This window comes from Chlorocebus sabaeus, chromosome 26 (genome assembly GCF_047675955.1).
Source record: "Chlorocebus sabaeus isolate Y175 chromosome 26, mChlSab1.0.hap1, whole genome shotgun sequence".
Lineage (NCBI taxonomy): Eukaryota > Metazoa > Chordata > Mammalia > Primates > Cercopithecidae > Chlorocebus > Chlorocebus sabaeus.
Genome location: NC_132929.1, coordinates 49,817,256 through 49,842,305, shown reverse-complemented (window position 1 = coordinate 49,842,305; position 25,050 = coordinate 49,817,256). Strand labels below are relative to the sequence as shown.

Sequence of the window (25,050 nt, the reverse complement as noted above, 5' to 3'; positions counted from 1 at the left end):
CAAGAGCAGAGCTCCCTGGAGAGCCACAGTGCTATCTCTTTAGGCAACCTCTCCCATCGTTACAGCAGGGCCATTTATGGCAGCCACTAGACCCTCATTTCTAGAGCCTTCCATTGTCCTGGGGCCAGGGAAAGTCCTTTGTCCTAAACTTACTGGAGCTGCCTTCTCTAAGAAACCTCTGCTTTCTCCCTTAATAAAAGGACACCCCATTCCACCGAGCTTGTTAATGGAGGACAGGCTGGAACTTTCAGCCCTGACTCACTTCCTCCAAAATTCCTCTTGCCGTTGGGAACTTCCATAAAGTATGGCCACCCATGGAGCTGGTCTCACTGGAACTCCAGCCAGCTGTGAACTCAGAATTCTTCCCTGCCCCACCTTAAACTCCAGCATCACGGCTGGGGAGTGCTGACGCATTTAAACAAGACTTTCCGAAAGACTCAGGTTTGCCAGCAGGGCCATCAGACATAGTGGCCTGGTGCAGGACATACTCCCCTCCCTGTTCACTAGGGGAGACTCTCCTGTTCTGCCCCCAGGCCCCACACCTTGGCCTTATTTCACAAATTAGGATAACTGGGTGTCGGGGGAGCATAGAGAGGGACAGTCACTAGGAAAGGCTTAGATTTGCTTGGAAGAGAAATGGAAGGGAGACAGAAGAAAGAGGATGGGAAACAGAGTCTTGAGCCTGCGTGTGACGACTGAGAAGGAAGGGAGAAACCTTTGCTATGTAGTGAAAGATGCCAGGAGCCAAAGAAAAGGGGAAGAGGGACTGAAGAAGTGCTGCTGGGGTTATGAGCTGGATTCCCTTTAATATTCTTTCAAAAGATGCAAGTAGATACTGGGATTTATTTATTTATCATACTTGGTTCATGGACATTGTTTCTTTGAATGCAAAACTGTGTTCAGGCTGAGCCTCGTGAGAACCGGGATTTTTTCAGGATATACATGCAACTTGGATACACATGCAGTCTGGCCCATGAGCTACACCCATCTCACTCCCCTTCCTCATAGATCTCCCGGCCTGAGCAGGTCAACTGCATTCCAACTCAACACAGCAGGTCCAACAGTTGTCCTAAGCATGCTCAGAGGAAGTGGCTGGATTGGCACTTTAATCACCTTCCAAAAGTCTAGGAGGTGCATCAGGGAAGATCCAGCCTCTCCCCTCCTCTGCTGTATCACACCCTGGTATGAAAATGTCACCTGCATTCAAGACTGCTACATCTATAAACAAATGATCAGCATTCCTCTACCAGACATGCAATGAATCCGATTCAGTGGTTCTTGACTTTGGCGAGGCATTCGTAGCTTTAAGAAAAAACTCTTGAGGCCTAGGCTGCAGCCAAGACTGATTCAATTAGAATCTCGGGGCGTGAGACCTACGAATCTGTAGTTGGGAAAACTCCCCAATGTACAGCCAGCTTGAGAACAATCGTCCTTCTCACTGATTCATTCCAGGTTTGCTCATCAACCAAACACACACAAGCCGAACTCTGAGAGTCAGCATCCAGCCTCTGGAAGATACAGAGCATCTGACATTCATGCTGATCAAGAGCCCTCAAGCTCCTGAAGAACTTTCTGAGCACTTAAGCATCAGCTACAGCTGGGATCAGTTTGGCAAGACACATGCACTGCTGTCTTTCTGCAGACACAAAACCCCAGCTCTTGCAAAGCCTCAAAGACCCCAGGAATACTGCACATATTATCAGTGAACTGGACCATAAACTTGGCCAGCCTGTGGCCTCTGCTGCCCTTCTGCCTAGCTCCAGCCTCTTGGCCAGCACCTCCGTTTCATTTTCTCAGATGCCCACTCACCAGGGCCACGGCCCCTCCCTGGATCAGCCATTCCCCACAGGCCTCCCTTCCTTCGCCGTCACCACTGCCACTTCTGCCACAGGCTGCCCCCTCCCGTTGGCCCCCTCCTGTTGCTGCTGCCACCAAGGCACCGGAACCAGTAATCTGTCACAAGAGTGAGTGAGAACACCTATCTTTTCCACTGTGGATCCTAAAGCAGGGGCCCCAGGGCAGGCGCATTGCTGTCCCACTCTGGCAGTTTTTAAGCAAAGTCCTCACCCCAGGTACTCCACAACCAGGCCTGGGGGACTCACCGCTCCACCCCATGACTATGCCCTGCTGCCTCTCGCTCCTCATTGCACCAGCAGTCTCTCACTGAATCCCTAGGACACAGCTGAAGCTCAAGGGAGGGGTCCCTAAATGCCCTGATACACTTGCAAAGTGTCATATCGTAGTAGACCAGTATTCTGCAACTTTCCTCACTGTAAGGCTGGATACAAGCAGCACAGCTGGGGAAGATGGGTTAGGAGGGAGCCGGGGTCACCTTGGGAATATCACCCCACCCCCTCCCTCTAAGCTGGGGAGAAGGAATTTGCAGTGGGGGTACTGGGGGTACTCTAGGGGCACCAGGGGTCTGGAAAGGGCATAGAAGTTGAGTGAGAAATGCATAGGGGGAACCTCATTTGTTGGGGTTTTAAAATATGTATTTTCTAAAGTTTGGGACTCCTGTAACACTTTTTAAAACCTGTGTCTTAAAGCTACATACACAAAAGCAGCGGTCCTCTGGCTCTCTCCCCACATCTCCAGGCCTGCTCTCTAATGTGAGCTCCTAGGTGTTTAATTCATCATCACCTGAAATGTGCTCTTACTCCCTCCCTTAATTCACTGGATAGCCCCTAATGACTCCTTGCTGATAGCTGAGCATTAGATACTCCCTGCCCCTAATATTGCTGGGGTTCCTCTACTTGACTGTCCATGATGTCTGGGGAGACTGTTGGCATTCCAATCCCGTTCCCCACCTTTCCTTCCCAGGCTTCTGCCTCTACCCAGGGTCAGTGGTAGCTTTAATTTTACCAATATTATGAGATGGAAATAAGTGCCCAGATTTCAGAGGAATTTAGACCCTAGAAAGACAAGACACAATAACTGGTTGGATGTAAGGAATAATCAAAAGGGGGGTGCCCTGGGTGGCTGGGGTCTCGGCTTGCACAACGGGGCAGAGAGTGGGGTGAGCTACTGAGAGGGGAGGAGGAGGTGCTGAGTTTGAGGTGCCAATGGGCATCCATGCGGAGCTGTTAGAAGGTCATTGGCCACGCTGGTCTGGCAGGCAGGTGCGAGCATTGGGTATCAGCTACCCCTGGGTGGTAAATGAAGTCAGGGGCATGGCTGAGAGCACCTGGGAGAATACACAGACTGAAAAGAGGAAAGGCCCCAGCAGCAAAGCTGGAGGAGCACCACACCCAAGACCAAACGGAGCCTGCAGAGGAGAGGGAGGAGTGCCCAGAGCTGCACCAGAGCAGGCAATCTTTCCAGGAAAGACTGGGCCCGGCGCCAGCCAAGAATAATAAGGACTAAACATGACACTGCACCTACAGGCATGGAGGCCACTCTGGTACTGGCGGGGAAGCGCAGGAGGTGGAGTGAAGAAGGGGCAAGGAGGGGGTTGAAGTGTAAACAAGGAAAGCAGAGGAAGGGGAGCTGACAGTTGAAGAGGGAAGTGGATGGAGTTTTCTGAGATGAGAAAGACCTCATTCAGGGTGTTTCGTTCAGAAGGCAGTGGATGCATTAGAGATGCAAGACAGATGAGGAGGAGGAGTGAGGCTTCCAGGGGGTCAAGGGCTGGGGCCAGGACACAGGGTGAGTCCTGGAGGCAGGCAGACGTCCCTTCCACCCTAACGAGGACAGGGAAGGGACGTAATGGGGATCTGTAAATAGAGAGCAAGATGTTAACTGTCCCTATGCCATTGGAGAGCTCCTGTCTTCTCCCTGGAGCAGAAGGTGCTACCACCAGCTAAGGGTGAGGCTGGGACACGGGTCCAGTGAGGAAAGGCAGACGGGGGCTGCCCTGCAGAGCAAAAGGATATGCTTGCTGGGCGGAGAACTAAGGAGCCCTTAGTAGTTACAGACAACCACTCATAGTTTTCCCAGGCCTTTCTCCTGCAGATCTCGGCCTCCAGGTGGCAGCACAGAGGTGACAAGCACCTGAGTCCTTCCAGGATTTTCTGCTGGGCAGGCAGCTGTGATCCTGATGAAAGATGGGATGAAATGGCGAGTGTGCAGGGCTGGAGGGAGGCAAAGGTAGGAACTACAGCTCAAGGAACAGGAGGCTGCGGTCAGAGTCCGAGGGGGCCAGCTGAGGGACTGACAGTGCTCGGTGATGGCAAGGTGCAGGGCGCAGCCATGGGGCAGGCAGTTGTCGGGGGGAATGGGGTGATGACCCCTGAGAGGTCAAGGAGTGGCTTGGCGGGCAGGTCGGGGGATGTAGAAGTCAGTCAGGAGGAAGGCAGGACCTGAGCAGGGAGAAGAAATCTGGGAGGCGAATGCTCACATCTGCCCTCAGTGAGGGTAGGCAGGTAAGTGTCTGAGATGAGCTGGGGAGCATAGGGCCCACCCTGAGAGGGACAGAGGATCCTCAGAGGCACAGAGGATCTTACCAGATGGCCAGGAGGGGGATGCAACAGTACAGGAAGCACAGGGCCTTGACCCTACCTCCCACCTCTGATGCCCATAAGTGTGGGCAGAAGAGCGGACATGGTATCCCCACAGGAGAACCGACTTCCACCATAGGGAAGAGAGAACCAGCCTGCAGCGAGGAGCTGGATCCATCAGAGAACGTGATGGTCATGGAATAAGGGTTCGCAAGGGTGATGGTTCAACAAGTGTTTATTGAGCAGCCACGTCTGCCAGGTCTTGGGATAGCCAGTCCCTGTGCTCACGGGCTTAGATCCTGGCAGAGGCCCCGTGGAAAGGCTTGGGGTGGGGATCAGGGCATGGAAGGCTGTGCTATTTGCCAGGGACTCAGAACACAGGAGGGTGCAGGGGTGACAAAAGTTTCTTTCTTGGGCAGAGTCCTGGAATGGTGGCTTGAGTCTCAGCCATGCCTTAGCCTTCCCCTCTCAGCCAGAGAAGACCCATGTCTCCCTGGCCAGAGGTCCATGCATAGTCATTCATTCACTGATTCATTCCTTTACCAAGAATTAATGAATGCGTACTCTGTGCAGGGCCTGAAAGAGCATGAGCTAGAGGAGGCAGCTCAGGGGCCGGGCAGGGGTGTTGGCTGCAAGGTTATAAGAGAAGGGTAGCACTCTCAGAGGCCTGCTTGACGGGCGCCTGGGACTGGGCTGATGGGGGGCCTTTCTGGGGGACAGGGTGGTGGGAATGTAACTGGAGAGGCTTCCAGAGGCACTTGGACTTGAGAAGCCTCCATGGCGCCTCTGACAGAATCCCCAGGGGAAACACCTGTTCCAAGAGTCTGGGCTCTGCCTCCCCCCGCCCCCACCATGGAAGAGTTATTAAGCTGGGAATTCATGGAGGAGAGGGGAAGGGAAAAAAAGTGGTTGAGCCACTGGGATAAATAGGAGGAGCCCCGGAGGGAGCGGCTGCGGGATCGCACAGTCCCTCGTATCCGGCAGGGTGGGCAGATGCCCCTTTGCAGCTGGGCAGGATGTTCCTGGGCATTGGCAAGATGGTTGAGGGGCCCTGTGGTGGCAGGAGTGCTGGCTTGGACCACATGGGGAGTCCAAGCCCGAGTAGGGACCCGATGCAATCGAGGGTGCAAGCGGAGGGCGTGGCGAAGGCGGATGGCTCTCTGTGCTCTGTACAACAGGTAGCGGATCCCACGGTGGACGGCAGGGTGCTCCTGGTGATCAGGAGGCTGGCTGTGAGGCTCAGCATTGGGGACGGCAGCCTGCTCAGTGGGCTGGCGGGGAGGCCAAGCTGGGGGGTGGTGTGTGCCACGGGGCAGGCTGGAGGCTCCTTGTGCTCTCAGCAGAGACTGGGCTGGCGAGGAGTGGGCTGGCGAGGACTGTGGCTCGGCGGTCTCCATGGGTTCCGTGCACTTTCCAATACAGAACCTCAGACTGAGGGCTGGAAGAGACCTCAGGGGCCACCCAGTCCAACCTTTTACTCTATTCAGATCCCATTTTCCCCTGGACAGGTGATGGCCCAGCCTCTAGTAATAAACCTCTAGGGACAGAAGGGTCGCTACCCATGAGGCCACCTGTTTCATTGTAGAATGGATTTACAGTTCTTTCTTACATGGATAGAGTCAAACCTCACTTGTTTGGCCCCTGAACAGCTGCCCTGTGGCCTCACACCCCTTCACTGGCCCCCACTGGCTGCAATAAACCAAGGAATGGATTCTTGTCCAGCCCTCCTCACTGAGGACTTAGAGGACAGTAAATGCATAAGGAAGTTCCAGACAAAGGCCTTGGACATTCCAGAAAAGAGACAGGGCTCTGGACACATGCTATCAGCATTTCAGAAGAGTACATATGGCTACTGAAGGCTCCTGCCCTGGTGTAGTGGGAGGGCTGGGGTGGTCCAGGCATGCAGCTAGCATTTGGAGACTGTCCTCAGCACAGCTTGGGACTCAATGCCTCACTGGAAAATTCCCCAGGTGCAAGGCAAGTCTGAGAGTTACCTGCTGTGGCTGTGTCCCCTGGGACCTGAAATGGGGGGAGGCAAGAGTCCTGGGCTGAACTTCTGGGCTACTCACCGAGTTTTCGGCATCTGAGTCTTCCGAGCTGCTGATCACCACAATGCGCTCCTCTGAAACGGGGAAGCAGAGATGCATTATTAACTGCCCAGGACGCACGCTGGGAGGGTGTGGGTGTGCACCTACTGGAATCCTTGCAGGCCAGTGGACTGGGGGCAACGGATGCCCTGCAGGGGGATGGGAATAGCCACTATGTGTGCCAATGTGACTGCTTTACACTTGGATTTGTGTAATTCACAAATAGGTTTCCATAATTTCTTGCTGTGCCTTATCTATGAATAGTCAATTAAGTTATTTGCCCAGAATTCAGAATTTTCCCCCTGTACAGCAAGCCTGACAACCACTACCTGGTCTGGAACCTTCTGCAATCCTAAAGAAGCACACTGTTTGTCCCCATTCACAGCTCCATGAGCTGGGGTGTCTAGAGTTAAAATATGCTTCATTTAGTTAATCAAAACCCATCGATTACCAATAGCATTTGTGGGTAAGGAATATCAGTCAGTGCTCAGTGTGTGACCAGGGCTGGGGCTTGGTCAGAATGAATAACAAAGCTGTACTCTGGGTTAAGCAGATTCAAGAACTCTCTTGTTCCAGATTTCTCTGGGCTGACCTCAACTCCTGCCCAACTGACTACCTGCCTGGCAGTGTTCGTAGAAGATAACTCTGACAAATGAGATACCTAGGTAGGTGGCCTTTGTAGAAACACTTGGGGAAATGATGGGTGTAGACTGAGAGAGCAGAGTTAAGGTCACGGGGAGTCCAGTTTCCTGTGATGGTATGCCCAAGTCCTCTCTGGGAGTATGCTAGGCATCAGCCAAAACTTCTTGTGGAGACCTGCCCTGGGCAAAGGCACAGTACTGGGCACTGTAAGATTAATGTTTGGAAGAAAGGACTCATAGAACTGTGCATTTTAGCCTGTCAGGCTCCCCACACCTTAATCATGGCAAAACACATGGTAAACCGTATCCACTCTCACCCCCAGGCACACTGTGAACTTTCCCTATCTTATTCAGTGGGAATAAGGGACTCCTGTTGGCTTTGTGCTTTGTGGATGGGGCCAAAATACAGAAGAGGGGCCCCACCCAGACCCTGGCAGGCAGCAACTGCCCTACCCACCTCCCTACCTGCCTCCCCGGTGCCACTGGCCACGTGGTTGCTGTTGGGCGGGAAGACCTCACTTCCTATGACGGGGCTCCTGGGGTTAGGCGGCCCATCCAGGTGGGGTGGTGAGACTGCCTTGGAGGTGCTGGGCCTGGGCTGCTCCGGGGAGCTCCGAGCCAACCTTGCCTCCTTCCCCTCCTCAGACTCCATCTTGATGACCTTTCTGGGGCACTGGGTCTGGATGCACTTCCTCTTCTGGGCTGTGGTTGTATTGGAGACATCCTGCACAGAGGGAGTCACAGAGCCAGGTCAGATGCCTCCAGGGGTGGGTGGGCAGAGCCTGCCCTGAGTGCCAGGGGCTTGTGACCAGCCTTTTGTTCCTGCTGTCCCCTCTCCTCTGCTCTCAACCATGCAGATCACGTCTCTCTTCAGACAGGAAGCCTTCCCAAACTGGTACTGTCTGCTGTCCACCAGTCTCTGCTGGCCTCTGACAGCCCTGGGTGTCTCAGCACCCCTGCTGGGCTGGGAGTAGGCCATGCTTTTGGGGAGCTCCCTGACCATGCAGCCAAGAATAGGGGAGAGCACAGAGAAGGTGCTGAGCAAAATCTTTCCCACAAAGAGCTGATCTGATGAAGGCCTGGATTCCCACCCCAGTGCCAGCTCACTTTCCTGGTGGAATCGAGGCCTTCAGAAGGGGAGGCTGGGGCTAGGGAGAACCTTACCTCTCCGTAGGAGGGGCCTTTGATGGAGAAGGCGTACACTGGCACAGGGTGTGCCCCGGGCACTGACTGTACCACAGCCATAGGCTGGGCTTCAGCCAGCCCCAAGGCCTGAGCCTGGGCCTTCACTCTCTCTGCCTCCTCGGGCTGCAAAGTTGGGAAAATCAAGTCAGAAATGACTAGGCAGTAGCCCCAGGACCAGGTACCCCAGACCTGTGGTTGGCCCAATCCCTGGGGCCTCACCGAGTCACAGGTCCAGGTTCCCTGACTCACAGCTCCGAGCTCACTGGGGACAAGAAGTCCTCCAAACTCTCCATCACGTCACTTCCTTTTTAAAAAAAATTTTTTTTGTAGAGACAAGCTCTCACTATGTTGCCCAGCCTGGTCTTGAACTCCTGGGCTTGAGCAATTCTCCTGTTTCGGCCTCCCAGAGTGCTGGGATTACAGGCATGAGCCACCGTGCCTGTCATCACCTCCTTCTGACTCTGAGTTACTGGTGCCTAGGGACCACTTAGGTTCTTGTGTGTCCTAAGAGGGTTGGAAGATACCCCAGGAATCACAGTGCCCGACGCAGGACATGCTCAATAATTAGCCCAACTTATACACACACCTCCAGGGACAAAGTGCTCACTACTGGCGAAAGCAGCTCCTGTAACAATGAGAAAATCCTCCCATTGAGCTGAAACTGGCCTCCCTGGGACCTTGGCTCTGCCCTCTCAGCCTTAACTCTACCTGGGTCAGCTATTACACTAGTTGGGTGAATTGCTTAAAACTCCTCAGGCCTCAGTCCCCCTCTATAAAATGGGAGTAACAACATCTACCTTATATGGTAATGTGGATGAAATGTGTTAATACAAGTAAAATATAAAATACCTGGCACTTAGAAAATGTCGTTGATGATAAATATTGTTCTTATTACTACTCTGTGCCAGGCACAGTGCTAAGTATTTCATGTATCTATCTGAAAATTAAATAGAGGCAGTTTCTTAAAAGACTAAATGTAGAATTACCATATGACCTAGCAATTCTACCCCAGGTGTGCACCCAAAAGAAGGGAAAACAGATGGTTAAACAAAAGTTTGCACGTGAATGTTCAGAGCAGCCCTATTCACAATAGCTAAAAGGTAAAACAAACTAAATGTGCATCAACCGATGAGTGAATAAACAAAAATGTGGTACAGCCACGTGATGGAATATTATTAAGCCATAAAAAGGAATGGAGGACTAAGATGTACAACATGGATGAGCCCTGAACGTATTACATTAAATGAAAGAAGCCAGCTGGACGTGGTGGTGCGCATCTGTAGTCCCAGCTACTTGGGAGGCTGAGGCACAAGAATCGCTTGAGACCAGAGGCAGACATTGCAGTGAGCCAAGATTGTGTCACTGCACTCCAGCCTGGGGCACAGAGTGAGACTCCGTCTCAAACAATAATAATAATAATAATTAATTAATTTAAAAAAAAAGAAGCCAGACACAAAACACACATTGTATAATCCTATTTACATGCAATGCTCAGAATGGTTAAATCCATAGACACGGAAAGCAGATTGGTGGTTGCCAGGAAATGGGGGAGGGGGAAATGGGGCTGCTTCATGGGTAAGGGGTTTCCTTTTGCGGGGATAAAAATATTCTGGGGCTAGATAGGTGGCAATGGCTGTGCAAGATTATGAAAGTACCGCAGGCTGAGGTGAGACAATCGCCTCAGCCTCCCACCTAGGCAACATAGCGAGACCTCATCTCTGAAAATTAAAAAGAAAAAAATTTAATCATTTGAGCTGGAGCTGCAAAGAAAAAAAAATTTTTTAAATATTATGAATGTCAATAAATACCACTAAATTGCACACTTCAAGAGTTAAAATGGTGAATTTTATATGAATTTTATCACCATAAAGATTATAGTTAAAAAAAAAAAGTAGGTGCCATACTACGATTATTGCCGATCTTCAGAGAAGGAAACGGAGGCAGAGAGAGGTGAAGTGATTTCCAAAGGTCACATACCTCGGGACCTCTGGCCTGGCTTGAATCCAGTGTTTTTTGTTTGTTTGTTTTGAGACAGTCTTGCTCTGTTCCCAGGATGGAGTGCAGTGGCACGATCTTGGCTCACTGCAACCTCCGCTTTCTGGGTTCAAACGATTCTCCTGCCTCAGCCTCCCAAGTAGCTAGGATTACAGGCACACACCCCCACACCCAGCTAATTTTTGTATTTTTAGTAGAGACTGGATTTCACCATGTTGGCCAGGCTGGTCTCAAACTCCTGACCTCAGGTGATCCGCCCACCTCGGCCTCCCAAAGTGCTGGGATTACAAGCATGAGCCACCGCACCCGGCCAAATCCAGTGTCTTGAAATGGAGGCCTCTTCCTGCCCCAGCGTGCTCTTCATTTTCTTTACTTGCTGAGTCTTTTACATCCTTCCCCACCATCTTTCTCTCTTATGTGAACTTTAAACGTCCACTGGACCAATTGTTGAAAATGAGTGAGTGGCAGGGATATGCCTTCCTCATGGGGACAAGCTCTGTCCCTCCCATGCGGGCCTTCTGAGAACCACCCAGGCAAGCTGGGGCTGGGCGAGGAGGCTCCCCACAGAGGCTGCTGGGTGTGTGAGTTAAGGCAGGGATGGCCCCAGCACAGTGCTGGCTCCTGGGTGTGCCAGGTACCAGAACCCCGCCGTGGGTCCTTCTCTTGGGCTCCACACCATTGGCCATGATGGATTGACCTCCTTCCCTCCTCCCTTCCTTCTTTCCTTTTTCTCCACATCTTTAAAAAGAAGGAGGATGATCTCTGCAGATTAGAGAGTGTGAGTCTGTCTGGGGAAGGAGAGAGAACAGATGATCTCCCAGGATCTGTCTCTGCCAGGCCTCTAGGAGAGTCTAGTCACTCTTAAGGCCAGTGGTTTTCAAACTGCAGCTTGTGACCCATTAGTGGATCCAACCATGAAAGCAATTTAGTGGGTCATGACCAACATTATTATATCAAAAATAATAGTATAGAATAGAAATATTATCAGAGTATATCCCATGTAACAATCATAATTTATCTTGTAAAACTTTTTTTTTTTTTTGAGGCAGAGTGTCGTTCTTGTTGCCCAGGCTGGAGTGTAGTGGCGTAATCTTGGCTCACTGCAACCTCCGCCTCCCAGGTTCAAATGATTCTCCTGCCTCAGCCTCCTGAGTAGCTGGGATTACAGGTGCCCACCACCAAGCCCGGTTAAGGTTTATATTTTTAGAAGAGACTAGGTTTCATCATGTTGGCCAGGCTGGTCTTGAACTCCTGACCTCATGTGATCCACTTGCCTCTGCCTCCCAAAGTGCTGGGATTACAGGCGTGAGCCACTGCGCCCAGCCTATTTCATAAAACTTCTCCTTTAGCTACAGTATGTGTGTGCATATGTATACACTGTAAGTTAAGATGTAAAATATATACATTTTTAATAGAGGATAGTGGTCAAAAAAGAGTTTAACCCACCTCATACACATTAGAATGACTATTATTTAAGAAAAAAAAGAGAGAGAGACAATATAACAAATGTTGGTGAAGCTGTATTCTCTCCAGTCAAAACTTTTATACAGTGCTGGTGGAAATGTCAAATTGTGCAATAAAAAATGGAAAACGGCATGGTGATTCCTCAAAAACAATTAAAAATAGAATTACCATATAATCCAGTGATTCCACTTCTCAGTAAACATGCAAAATAATTGAAAGCAAGGTCTCAAGGATATATTTGTACACCGTGTTCACAGTAGCATATTCACAATAGCCAAAAAATGGGAAAAACCAAGTGTCCATCAACAGACGAATGGATCAACAAAATGTGGCATATACACATTATGGGATATTATTATTCAGCTTTAACAAGAAAGGAAATTCTGACACACGCTACATGGATGAACCTTGAGAACACTGTGCTAAGTGAAATTGGCCAGTCACAAAAGGACAAATACTGTGCGATTCCACTTATAGGAGGTACCTGGAGTAGTGAAAATCAGAGAGACAGAAAGTAGACAAGGGGCACCAGGGCTGAGGGGAGGCAGCTTGGGGAGTGACTGTTTTATGGGGACAGAGTTCCAGCTTGGGAAGATGAAAATTGCTCTGGAACAGGTGGTGGCGATGGGTGCACAGCAGTGCAAATGTACTCAATGCTACAGAACTGTATGCTCAGTATACACTGAACTGAACATTTTGAAATGGTTAAGATGAAAGATTTTATGTTATGTGTATTTTACCAAAATTAAACTTTTTTTTTTTTTTTTTTTTTTCTCCAAAAAGGAGTTTAAAAGGTCCTGCTCTATCATTCTGTGTCTGGCTCTGCAAACTGCTGGTATGTAAAAGACCCTCTTTCCAGACAGGTCACGAACTCCCCAAAGGCCGGGCTGGCCTCCTCTCTGCCTCTGTCCCAACCTCCCTGATACACCCTCCGTCCACGTTAATAAAACAGGGAACACACCAGAGGGCTCAGTAGAGAAAAACACATCATAATGATGGATTTATAATTTTTATAGCTTCAAATAATAAATTTATTTTTTTCCATTAAAGTATTATAACATGATTACAAAAAGCCTATGAGAAACAGAGGAGGGAAAATATCCGAGCTGCTGCCGCCCCACCCAAACAATCCTAGTGAAGCCTGTTGAGTTTTCTCTTCATCTCTTCCAGGCATATAGTTGCAATGAAAGGAAACAAACCAGCAGTTTCAAGAGGGAGGAGCGCTGGAGCTAGATGCCCAACTCCCGCCTTCTAAGGCAGAAACATGGACCCAAGAGCTGCTTCTCTCCTGGCACAGCTGATGGAGCACTGTCCCTTAGGACAGCCGTCTGTGCCTGCCTCACCTGTCCTTGCACTCACACTGTGTTCCCCACTTTCTTCCCTCAGCTCCACTGCCATCCCCAAGCAAGGACTGAAGCCAGAGGCTCTGCAAAAAGAGCAACCCTCTAATAGTCCAAGTTCAAACTGCTTCCTAGCTGATAGTGACAGGCCATGTCTATTCTGATTTTATCAAGACAAAGACCCAAAATACCTAGACCTTCACACAAGACAGTGCAGGCTCTCTTGCTGTTCATTCACCAATGACTAGCACCTGGAAGACAGCTGAGTCTGTGGACCAAGGGCACTTCCCCATTATTATTTTGATTTTATTTGTTTGTTGGTTTTTTGAGACAGGGTCTCACTCTGTCACTCAGGCTACAATGCAGTGGTGTGATCACAGCTCACTGCAACCTCAAACTCCCTGGGCTCAGGTGATCCTCTCACCTCAGTCTCCTGAGTACCTGGGATTATAGGCACATGCCACCACAACTGGCTGATTTTTACACTTTTTGTAGAAACAGGATCTCACCACGTTGCCAAGGCTGGTCTCAAATTCCTGGGCTCAAGCAATCTGCCCGCCTTAGTGTCCCAAGGTTCTGGGTTTACAGGTGTGAGCCACCATACCCAGCCTTATTATTTTATATTATTTATTTGCAAACATCATCCATTGTAGCATTGTTTGTAAAACAACCTAAATATGCAGCAACAAGGAGCTGGCTAAATAAAGCCTGCCATATCCATTTAATGGTCCATTATGCAGGTATCAGGAAGCTCTCTACCTATTGATAGGATAAGAATTCTGGTATGATGCCATGTGTATATGGTATTATGCTACCTTTGTGAAGCACAGAATGCAAAAGGCAAATATCTATAATAATATTTGCTTGTAATTACATAAATAAATTGTGGAAGGATATATAAGAAATTTAAACAGAGGCGGGGTACGGTGGCTCATGCCTGTAATCCCAGCACTTTTGGGAGGCTGAGGTGGGTGGATCACTCGAGGCCAGAAATTTGAGACTATCCTGGCTAACATAGCAAAACTCCATCTTTCCTAAAAATGCAAAAAATTAGCTGGGTGTGGCAGTGCACACCTATAATCCCAGCTACTCAGGAGGCTGAGGCATGAGAATGGCTTGTACCCAGGAGGCAGAGGTTGCAGTGAGCCGAGATTGTGTCACTGCACTCCAGCCTGGGTGACAGAGCAAGACTGTCTCAAAATAAATTTTTAAAAGATAGTTATATGGGCATAAGAACTGGGGGCTGAAGTGGGAGTAAGACACTATTGATCACTTTCTATGTTTTTATTTCTGACTATGTGATTGTATTATGTATATATATATATATTTTTAAAAAGTCCTCTTTTTACTTTGAGGTTGTGTATATAGGAATGCAGTACCCAAGGCAGTTAAGAGTCAGCTTTTAGGCCGGGCGTGGTGGCTCACACCTGTTATCCCAGCACTTTGGGAGACCGAGGCAGGCAGATCATGAGGTCAGGAGTTCAAGACCAGCCTGGCCAATATGATGAAATTCCATCTCTACTAAAAAATACAAAACTTAGCCGGGCATAGTGGTGCGTGCCTGTAGTCCCAGCTACTAGGGAGGCTGAGGCAGGAGAATGGCTTGAACCCTGGAAGCAGAGGTTGTAGTGAGCTGAGATTGTGCCACTACACACCAGCCTGAACAACAGAGCGAGACTTAATCTAAAAAACAAACAATCAATCAAACAAACAAAAACAGAGTCAGCTTTTAATCTTGCCCCTAACTTGCTGTGTGTAGCCTTAGGTAAGTCACATCCTCTTTCTGGGCCTTAGCTTCGTCCTCTGTTTAAAAAAAAGGGGGTTAGACTCCATGCTCTTGCCTGGCTCTAAAACTCTGAGACTCTTAAGTCCTGTCTCTTCCAGGAAGCCTCTCCTGATTGCCTCAACCTACAGCACTCTCTCTCTCCTATGGGTCATGCCATGGCAAAAGCTAGGCCCCTACCCACCACCAGAAGACCTGCTGTCCATGAAGGACTGGCCAGTCCTGGGGCCAGACCCTTGATAGGCTAGGTGCACACAAATCTGAGTGACCAGGCTGGGAACGAGACCAGACGCCAGGTCCAGGAAGAAACCGAGGATGCTTATTCTGGTGGAGAGGAGCCATACTTGTGAGTGCCAAAGGGGGCAAGTCAAAGGGACACCACTGCATTTCCACCCAGAGAAGCACTTTCTAAGTCAGAGCAGTCCAGAGTTGGGAGCAGCTGCCTCTAGAATGAGTAAGCTTCCTGTGTCTGGAGATGTGTACATGAAAGCTGGACAGCCACAGCTCAGGGATGCTGCAGAGGGAACGCCAGCATTAGATGGGACATAGATACCTTCCAACCCTGAGACACTCTGGTTTGTTACATGTATGGTGGCCCTGGAATCACACCAGCAGAACCTGGGCAACTGGGATCGAGATCTGACTCCTGGCTTCATTTCCCATTCCTTTCCAAGAACCACCTGTGGGGAACAGCGGGGGAAGGCCCACCTACGCTGACTCCAAGAGAAGGCTCACACATTGGGGACAGGGTGCAGGAGGGGAGAGGACATCTGCCACATCCCTTAGGGCTGCTGACCCTATATCTAACCATACATCTGACAACCATAGTTTCTCATGGCTGGAAGGCACCCATATGCCATCTAATGCTGGAATTCCCTCTGCAGCAGCCCTGATCTGTGGCCGTCCGTCTACCCCACATCTAACCCCCACTGAACCTGGCTCATGGACCATCAAGAGCAACTTCGGCATTTAGGAGCCTAGAGTCAGCCAGGTAGCCAGCCAACCCTTCCTTAATGTCTTCCTTTACTTCCTCTCACTGAAATTTCCAGTCCAGCCACTTGCTGTCCCTCACTCAGACACTCTCCCTGCACACACAGGGATAGCAGGACTCACAACCTGCCTGACCTGCTGGGCCCCACCGCCTCCCCTTCAGACCTCAAACCCATCTCACCAAGTCAACGTCAGTGGGATCCCTGGGAGTGCTGGCAGCCTCTGGGCTGGCTTTCTTGGATACATCTGCATCTGTAGAACACAGAGAAGGTCACAGGCAGGTCAAGGAAATGCTGGTAAGGGACATCCTGACCTGGGACAGTGATAGACAGGAAGTCCCTGTTGCTTTTCCTGGTTACCCATTTTCTAGGGCATCTCACAGCACTGGACAACTCCCTGGAGGGGCAGCTGGAAGGAGAGCTCTCTCGAATTCAGTGGGCAGGAACCCAGCCAGAAGGGAAAGAGAGGTGGCATTACAGTGCTTGCTTTTGGGCTCCAAACTCCAAGTGCACCTCTCTCCATCTCTGAGCCACCAGCAAGGCTAAGTGTGCGCAATCATAAAGCCATCATTCCCAGCTCACTGACTCTCTGCATATAGTGAGAGCTCCATGATCTTCCTTATCTGCAGGCTGGTTTTTATTAAATCTAAATCTCTTATGCTTCAGAATAAAATAACCCTTCTCTCTGCCGCTGCCCAGTTATAACACCTAAGACAAGCTGTGTAAACTCTGTGGGGTCACCTCCTTAATATGGGTAACACTCACTGCCTAAGTGGAGAAGGCACAGGTCCAGGCCCTCTAAGATTATCCTTTATGATCCATGTTCAGCTCCAGGAGAAGTAAGCTAGCTCTCTGTCACTGGCACATACCCAGGTGCCTTCAGATTCCGTAGCCTCCCTCCCCTTTCCCAGTAAGGGCGTCCTATACCAGCTGCTCAGAGCTCATTCCAGCTTGGAGATTTAGTCAAAGAGTCCTGGAGACCCTCCTGCGCACTCCCCTCACCCCTTACTTTGAAAGTCCCCTTATTCCAGCTAATACACAGCTGCCACATCTCCCGGATTTGGATTGCAGAGCTGAGCACTGTCTCATTCTCCAGCTATGTGATGTGGCTCTGGCTCCTTGAGATCAGAAACTGGTCTGTGTCTCCTTACCTCTCAAGTGCCCAACACTAGGCAAGGCATGCAAAGGTTGTCAGACAGCAGGTCATCCTAGAGACAAGAGGTCTCCTCCACTGAGCCACTGTACGGTTTTGGGTAAACATCCAATCATCTCCCGGAGGTTTTCTTAGCTCCCTTCTACCCTAACCCCAGGTCCCAATTGACTTCTCTCTTCCGAAACACTGGTGGCTTAAGAGAACCTCCTGAAGTGGTTGGTCCCTCTGGCGCCAAAATGATACTGGGTCTGATTCTCAGCTTTGCAGTTTTTCGTTCCCCATGAGTCATCGCTAGGTCAATCCAGAGTCTTGTAAATGAGTAAAACGTGTCCCCTCTGGGTGGCTGCAGCCCTTTGTCAGGGCCTTATCTCCCCCTTATCCTGTGTCCTGGAGCCTAAGACCTTACCAAATCCCAAAGACTGAATAAAAACCCAGTTTCCTTTTCTGTCAAATGGAGACGATCTCTTCTGACTCGCCTTCCCTAGGGTGCAGCAGAGGCACAGGGCGCCCAGGATGGTGGCTTGCGTGCTTACCTGTCCCCTGGGTGATGCAAGAGCTGAGGTCCTGCAGGCGCACCTTGAACTCGTCGAAACCGTCCGTGCGCACAGCGGCTTGCAGGCTCTGGGGTTCCTCCTGGCGCAAGTGGCAGAGTGCCTGGCGCAGGAAACTGTGCATGTCCAGCACCTCCTGGTCCGATGCGTAGCACTTCATCCTCTGCACCAGCGCGCTGCCCGTGCGGATGCGCTGCAGCACAGCGTCCAGGCGGCCCAGCCGACTGGCCATCTCCTTGTAGTCGCGCTGGTACCGTGCGTCCACTGCCTCCAGCAACTCGCGCTCCTGCGCCTGCAAGTGAGCTACCATCTGGCGCACGCGCGCGCGGATCAGCTCCTCGGTCTCGGCGCGCGCGCGGCCCAGCTGGCCGACAGCCGCGTGCATCTGCGCGTGCACCGCGCCAAAGGCGCTATCCTGCTCCTGCAGCGCCTGCGTCATGGCATCCAGCTCCTCCTGTCGCTGCTGGATCTCTGCGCGGATGTCGCACTTGAGCTCACTGTGGCCGCTGTCAAGGAGAGCGCACGAGCAGCACAGCGGCTTGGAACAGCCTCGGCAGTAGATGCTGTGGACACACAAGGTTGGCCTGGGTTAGGACTCTCCTGACTTTTTCCTCTTAAAACGTTCGTTATAAAATTCCTTTTCCAAAATTACCAGACTTTGAATCATGGCGTGTTTCTAGGTTTCTGCTTTTCCCAATTCATTGTCTGTGGTTATGGTGATAGTATCCAAACTACCAATAACACGAGTATAAAAAGTTACTACAGTAACAATTTCAACATCCGGGAAACAATACAAAGATATACGAAACGACAATTATCTCTTTCCACCACTTCTGAATTTCCCTTCCTCACTGAGGAAGCACCAGGTAAGCATTGTGGGGTGCACCCTTCCACACCTCTCTCCAGTGAAACCGCTTTACACAAATGCCAGACTGGCAGCTGCTTGCAGGATGGTACAGACTTGACACATGTCAGCCATGCCACTTAACCTTTGCGAGAGCCCCTTGGATGAGAATTATTGTTATGCATATTTCCCGGAGGAAGAAACAGAACATGTTAAATGATTGACCTGGGTATCTACAATTTTGGGGGTTGATGTTTGTTAAAAAAAAAAAAAAAAGAAAAAAAGAAAGAAAGAAAGGAAAGAAAGAAATCAACCGGGCGCGGTGGCTCAGGCCTGTAATCCCAGCACTTTGGGAGGCCGAGGCGGGCGGATCACCTGAGGTTGGGAGTTCGAGACCAGCCTGACCAACATGGAGAAACCCCGTCTCTATTAAAAATACAAAATTAGGCGGGTGTGGTGCCGCATGCCTGTAATCCCAGCTACTTGGGAGGCTGAGGCAGGAGAATTGCTTGAACCTGGGAGACGGAGGTTGTGGTGAGCTGAGATGGTGCCATTGCACTCCAGCCTGGGCAACAAGAGCGAAACTCCGCCTCAAAAAAAAAAAAAAAGAAAAAAGAAAGAAATCAACTTATATAATTACTTTATAACTTCCTCCTCTTAACAAATTTTCACTCAGAGCATTCCTCTAGGTGCATAGGCACAGATCAGATGTATTCTCTTTAATAGCTCTGGTATATCCCAGATGGGCCACAATTGATTCAATCACTCGTTTTGCTGGCATTCAGGTAATTTCCTGTTTGTGCATTTTCTTTCTTTCCTTTTCCTTTCCTTTTTTTCTTTTGGTGCCAATATGGACAACACTTTAGTAATATCCAAGTTATATAGCCTAAACATGGATGCTTTTGATCCTATGAAATAGATTATAAATATAGGCTTGCTAGATCAAAGTGTTTGTATTTTAATATTTTTATTTGGTTATTTTTATTTATTTTTTTTTTTGAGATGGAGTTTCGCTCTTGTTGCCCAAGCTGGAGTGCCATGGCGCCATCTTGGCTCACCACAACCTCCGTCTCCCGGGTTCAAGCGATTCTCCTGCCTCAGCCTCCTGAGTAGCTGGGATTACAGGCATGCACCACCACCCCGGCTAATTTTGTATTTTTAGTGGAGATGAGGTTTCTCCATGTTGGTCAGGCTGGTCTCGAACTCCCGACCTCAGGTGATCCATCCGCCTCAGCCTCCCAAAGTGTTGGGATTACAGGCGTGAGCCACCACTCCTGGCCTGGTTAATATATTTTAGCTAGCAGATACTTCCATAGCATTTATTGTGTATCAGACACTATTAAAAGTGTTGGCAAATATCAACTCATTCAATCCTCCTGACAATCCAATGGAATAGATAACATTATTATCCCCATTTTAAGGATGAGAAAACTGGTGCAAGAGGCAAAATAATTTGCTCAAGGTCACACGATTAGTAAGTGGTAGAGTCTAGATGCAAACTCTAGTAGGCAGAATAGTGGCCTCTAAAGATGTCCATGTGCAAATTCCTGAGACCTGTGAATATGTCACCTTACTATGGCAAAAAGGTCTTTGCAGGTGTTATTCAATTAAGGACCTCGAGATAAAGAGATTATTCTAGATTATCTAGGTGGGTTCAATGTAATCACGTGAATCCTTACAAAGGAAAGGGCAGGGAGGCAGGAGAATGAGAGGAGATGTGATGAATGCAGAGGTGGGAGTGTTGTGATGTTGCTGGCTTTGAAGACAGAAAGGGGGCATGCACCAAGGAATATGGGCAGCCTCTAGAAGCTGGGAAAGGCAAGAAAACATTCTGCCTGAGAGCCTCCCAAAGGAGCAAAGCCTGCTGACACCTTAATATACCTCAGTGAGACCTGTTTCAGACTTCTTACCTCCAGAACCATGAGAGAATACATTTACATTGTTTTAAGCCCCTAAATTTATGGTAATTTGTTACAGCAGCAAAAGAAAATATAAAAACCCGGCCGAGTGCGGTGGCTCAAGCCTGTAATCCCAGCACTTTGGGAGGCCGAGATGGGCGGATCACGAGGTCAGGAGATCGAGACCATCCTGGCTAACACGGTGAAACCCCGTCTCTACTTAAAAAAAAAAAAATACAAAAAACTAGCCGGGTGAGGTGGCGGGCGCCTGTAGTCCCAGCTACTCGGGAGGCTGAGGCAGGAGAATGACGTAAACCCGGGAGGCGGAGCTTGCAGTGAGCTGAGATCCGGCCACTGCACTCCAGTCTGGGGGACAGAGTGAGACTCCGTCTCAAAAGAAAAAAAAAGAAAATATAAAAACCCAGGCAGTCCAGCTCAGAGTCCATGTTCTTAACCATTACAAGGCTGCTTCTTCAAATATTACCAGGGAAAATACTGTTACTTCCCCAGAAATATTGCTATAATTTACCCTCACCGGCAGTGATAAGAATAAGTCTTGGTGACCTGTGCCTGTAATCCCAGCTACTCAGGAGGCTGAGGTGGGAAAACTGCTTGAACCCAAGAGGCGGAGGTTACAGTGAACCAAGATAGCACCACTGTACTCCAGTCTGGTCAACAGAGCAAGACTCCATCAAAAAAAAAAAAAAAAAAGAGGAATTAGTCAGCCCACCTGAGGCCAGAAGAAAGGGTCTCATCTGGGACCATGTTGAGATCAACTTGTTCTGGAACCAGCAACAGAGAGCCTACTAGCCAGCCAGACTGATACATAGTGGTCATCAATGCTACGCTTAATTAGAAATACTAAGCAATTATGAAAAGAACTAATAACTCTGAAGAAGGCAATTTGGCAATACCCATCAGAATTACAAATGCATTTATCCCAGCAATCCTCTTTCTATGGATCTGCTCCACAGCTCTATCTCCACACATAACAAGATGATATCCATACAATTTATTCACTGCAGCACAGTCCACAATAGCAAAGAATTAGAAGCCACCCACGTGTCCATTACAAGGCAATTAGTTACATAAATTATGATCCACCCATACAACGAATACTATGTAGCTGTAAGCCACTGAGGAATCTATATAATGATAAGGAAAATTCTCCATGGAGAAATGAGGTTAATAATAGGAGTACTAGAAGGATTAAATGAGTTAATATATGGATAAAAGTTTGAAAAATGACTGGCATACAATGAGTGTTCAATAAATGCTAACTATTTGTATTATTATGATATATATTTTAAGTTAGAAATCAAGGTGCAGAAATGTGTGTATCAGATACTACCTTTTGTGTAAGGATGGGGAAAAATAAGAATATCTTCATATTCGATTGTACTTGAATAAATAAATCTTAAAAGGACACGCAAATTAATAAAAGTGGCTACGGGATGGGTGGAATGAGGGTAGAGTAAGACATTCACTGTATACCTTTTTAGATTATGTTTGAGCCTTGTGAATGTATGAATGTATTCCTTTTTTGAAATTAAAAAACAGAATACTAATAAATATGGGCAATTCTATAGGGTATAGGAATAAAGGGAGGAGAATAAGAAACAGTTGTCGTTTTCCCACTTTGGATCTTGGACCCTTGGGGAGAGGGGCTGTGTCTGATGTTGGATCCTTTTCCTTGGAGACAGGGCTCCAAGCCTGGAAGGGCACGCCTCAGGCAGCCTGGCTGGATGGAGAGCAAGACCTTCTGGATGGCCATCGCCTCCGCTGTGTCCTTTTTCTAAGCTTCTTTTGTCCTGAATGCGGTCTCCTTAGGGAGACTGGCCCCTGCTCCCACTCCACATGGAAATGGGTAGCAAGTGTCTGTGAGGTGGCCAGCCTGAATCAGATATTTGGGTCTAAAAGCCCCCAGCCCTCTGGTAAGACTGAGGTGCAGACCCTGAATCAAAGGGCTGCCACCCAGGGCCAGGAATGACCTTAGCCAGGCGGTTCCTTTACCTTCATTCAAAGGACACTCACTGAGTACCTACTGTGTGCTTGGCACTTTGGAGGAGGCAGAGGTGAAGTGGGCAACTGCCCAGAAGGGCTCCATGACAAGAACCCAGACTTAACTGTATGTCCAGAAAAGCAAAACAATTATTTATTTGCTTCGGGAATACTCAAAATAATGAGGAAAAACACCACTAACTTAATAAGAAATTGCTCACCAAAATGGCTAGATTACATAATAAGAAAGAAAAATAGCATAATTCTATCTTAGCAAAGCAAACGAAAAGAAATATGGGGAAAATTCCATCTTCCCATTCACAGCAGCTATTTAAAAAATTCTACAAAGTCATGGTTGTGTGCCTATAGTCCCAGCTACTAGGGAGGCTGAGGTGAGAGGATTCTTATACCCAGGAGTTCAAGGCCAGCCTGGGCAACATAGCAAGAACCCCATCTCTAAAAAACTTGTTTTTAATTTTAAAAAGGTACAAAATACCTAGAAAATTACAAAAACCTACTAAGAGATAAAGTCTAAAAAACAGAAGACTGTATCAAGGTCCCAAAAAGAGAGACTAAATATTATAAAATTCTTAATTCTCCTTAATAAACAGGTTTTTTTTTTTTTTTAATTTATTTATTATTATTAAACTTCAAGTTGTAGGGTACATGTGCACAACGTGCAGGTTTGCTACATATGTATACTTGTGCCATGTTGGTGTGCTGCACCCATCAACTCGTCATTTAATAAACAGGTTTAAGGCAATTTAAATTATTTTTGAAACTTAACCAAAGTATTCTAAATTTCTCTCTCTTTTTTTTTTTTTTTTTTTTTCTTTTTTTTTTTTTTTTTTGAGACAGAGTCTCGCTCTGCTGCCCAGGCTGGAGTGCAGTGGCCGGATCTCAGCTCACTGCAAGCTCTGCCTCCCGGGTTCACGCCATTCTCCTGCCTCAGCCTCCCGAGTAGCTGGGACTACAGGCGCCCGCCACGTCGCCCGGCTAGTTTTTTGTATTTTTTTAGTAGAGACGGGGTTTCACCATGTTCGCCAGGATGGTCTCGATCTCCTGACCTCGTGATCCGCCCGTCTTGGCCTCCCAAAGTGCTGGGATTACAGGCTTGAGCCACCGCGCCCGGCCTCTCTTTTTTTTTTTTTTAGACAGAGTTTCACTCTTTTTGCCCAGGCTAGAGTGCAATGGCGCGATCTCAGCTCACCGCAACCTCCGCCTCCCGGGTTCAAGCGACTCTCCTGCCTCAGCCTCCCGAGTAGCTGGGATTACAGGCATGTGCCACCACGCCCGGCTAATTTTGTATTTTTAGTAGAGATGGGGTTTCTCCATGTTGGTCAGGCTGGTCTTGAACTCCCGACCTCAGGTGATCCACCTGCCTTGGCCTCCCAAAGTGCTGGGATTACAAGCGTGAGCCACCACACCCGGCCTTTTTTTTTTTTCTTTCTGAGACTGAGTCTCACTCTGTTGCCCAGGCTGGAGTGCAGTGGCACAATCTTGGCTCACTGCAACCTCTGCTTCCCGAGTTCAAGTGATTCTTGTGCCTCAGCCTCTCAAGTAGCTGGGACTACAGGTGTGAGCCACCATGCCTCACTAATGGTTGTTTTTTTGTTGTTGTTTTTTGTGTTTTTTTTGTATTTTTAGTAGAGATGGGGTTTCACCATGTTGGCCAGGCTGGTCTCGAACTCCTGATCTCAGGTGATCCGCCTACCTCGGCCTCCCAAAGTGCCAGGATTACAGGCGTAAGCCACCATGCCTGGCTAGGTTTCTAAATTTCATATGAAGGAACAAACAGATAAAATAGCTAAGAAAAAAAAAAATTAATTTTATAGAGACAGAGTCTCAACATTTTGCCCAGGCTGGTCTCAAACTGCTAGGCTCAAGTGATTCTTCCACTTTGGCCCCCAAAGTGCTGGGATTTCAGGTCTAAGCCACTATGACCAGCTGCTAAGAAATGTTTGAGGAATCAGTGTAAGGAACGGATAACACATTACAGAAATGCCATTATTAAGAGAATATGGTACTAGTTCAAGAGTCAAGAGAAGGATCAGTAGAACAGACCTGATAGGCCTGATGTAGTCCCTGGCATATAGAAATGTAATATTTTATATAATGAAGAAAGCAACCCATCTTTTTCTCTTGTTTTTTGAGACACAGTCTCACTGTGTCGCCCAGGCTGGAGTGCAGTGGCGCGATCTCAGCTCATTGTAACTTCCACCTACCAGGTTCAAGCGATTCTCCTGTCTCAGTCTCCTAAGCAGCCGGGACTATAGGTGTGCACCACCACACCTGGCTAATTTTTTTGTATTTTTTAGTAGAGACAGGGTTTCACCATGCTAGCCAGGCTGGTCTAGAACTCCTGACCTCAGGTGATCTGCCAGCCCCTGCCTCCCAAAGTGCTGGGATCACAGACATGAGCCACCATGCCCAGCCAGCAGCCCAAACTGATGGACATTAAAGGGGTTTTCAACAATTGGAATCAGAGAAATTGGCTAGGGAGGAGGGTAGGGGGCTGGAATGAAATTAGAGCTTTGCTTCTTGTTTCGCGTCCAGATACGTTTCCAATGAATCACAAAGTTAAATGTGTAAAATTACATCTCGAAGGAGAAAACATAGTGGACTATTTACTCTCACCATAGTAAAGACACTATAATTACTGAAAAAATGAAAGAAACCACAC

At 48.6% G+C, this 25,050-nt stretch overlaps 1 protein-coding gene across 14 annotated transcripts in view; it reads right to left on the bottom strand.

The window, feature by feature from the left end:
• PML (PML nuclear body scaffold) overlaps window positions 1–25,050 on the bottom strand; it is a 54,116-nt gene that overhangs the window by 5,735 nt on the left and 23,331 nt on the right. For 2 of the 14 annotated variants that reach the window (XM_008015933.3, XM_008015938.3), the window contains exons 3-7: window positions 17,607–18,187; window positions 16,103–16,173; window positions 8,329–8,472; window positions 7,630–7,888; window positions 6,506–6,558 (exon numbers count right to left, since the gene is read on the bottom strand). In XM_008015933.3, coding sequence (XP_008014124.1) covers window positions 6,506–6,558; window positions 7,630–7,888; window positions 8,329–8,472; window positions 16,103–16,173; window positions 17,607–18,187 — 1,108 coding nt within the window. Of the gene's footprint in view, window positions 1–4,653; window positions 5,886–6,505; window positions 6,559–7,621; window positions 7,889–8,328; window positions 8,473–16,102; window positions 16,174–17,606; window positions 18,188–25,050 lie in introns of those variants that run through there. The other 12 variants (XM_008015937.3, XM_008015935.3, XM_038010158.2 and 9 more) reach the window with 12 other exon arrangements.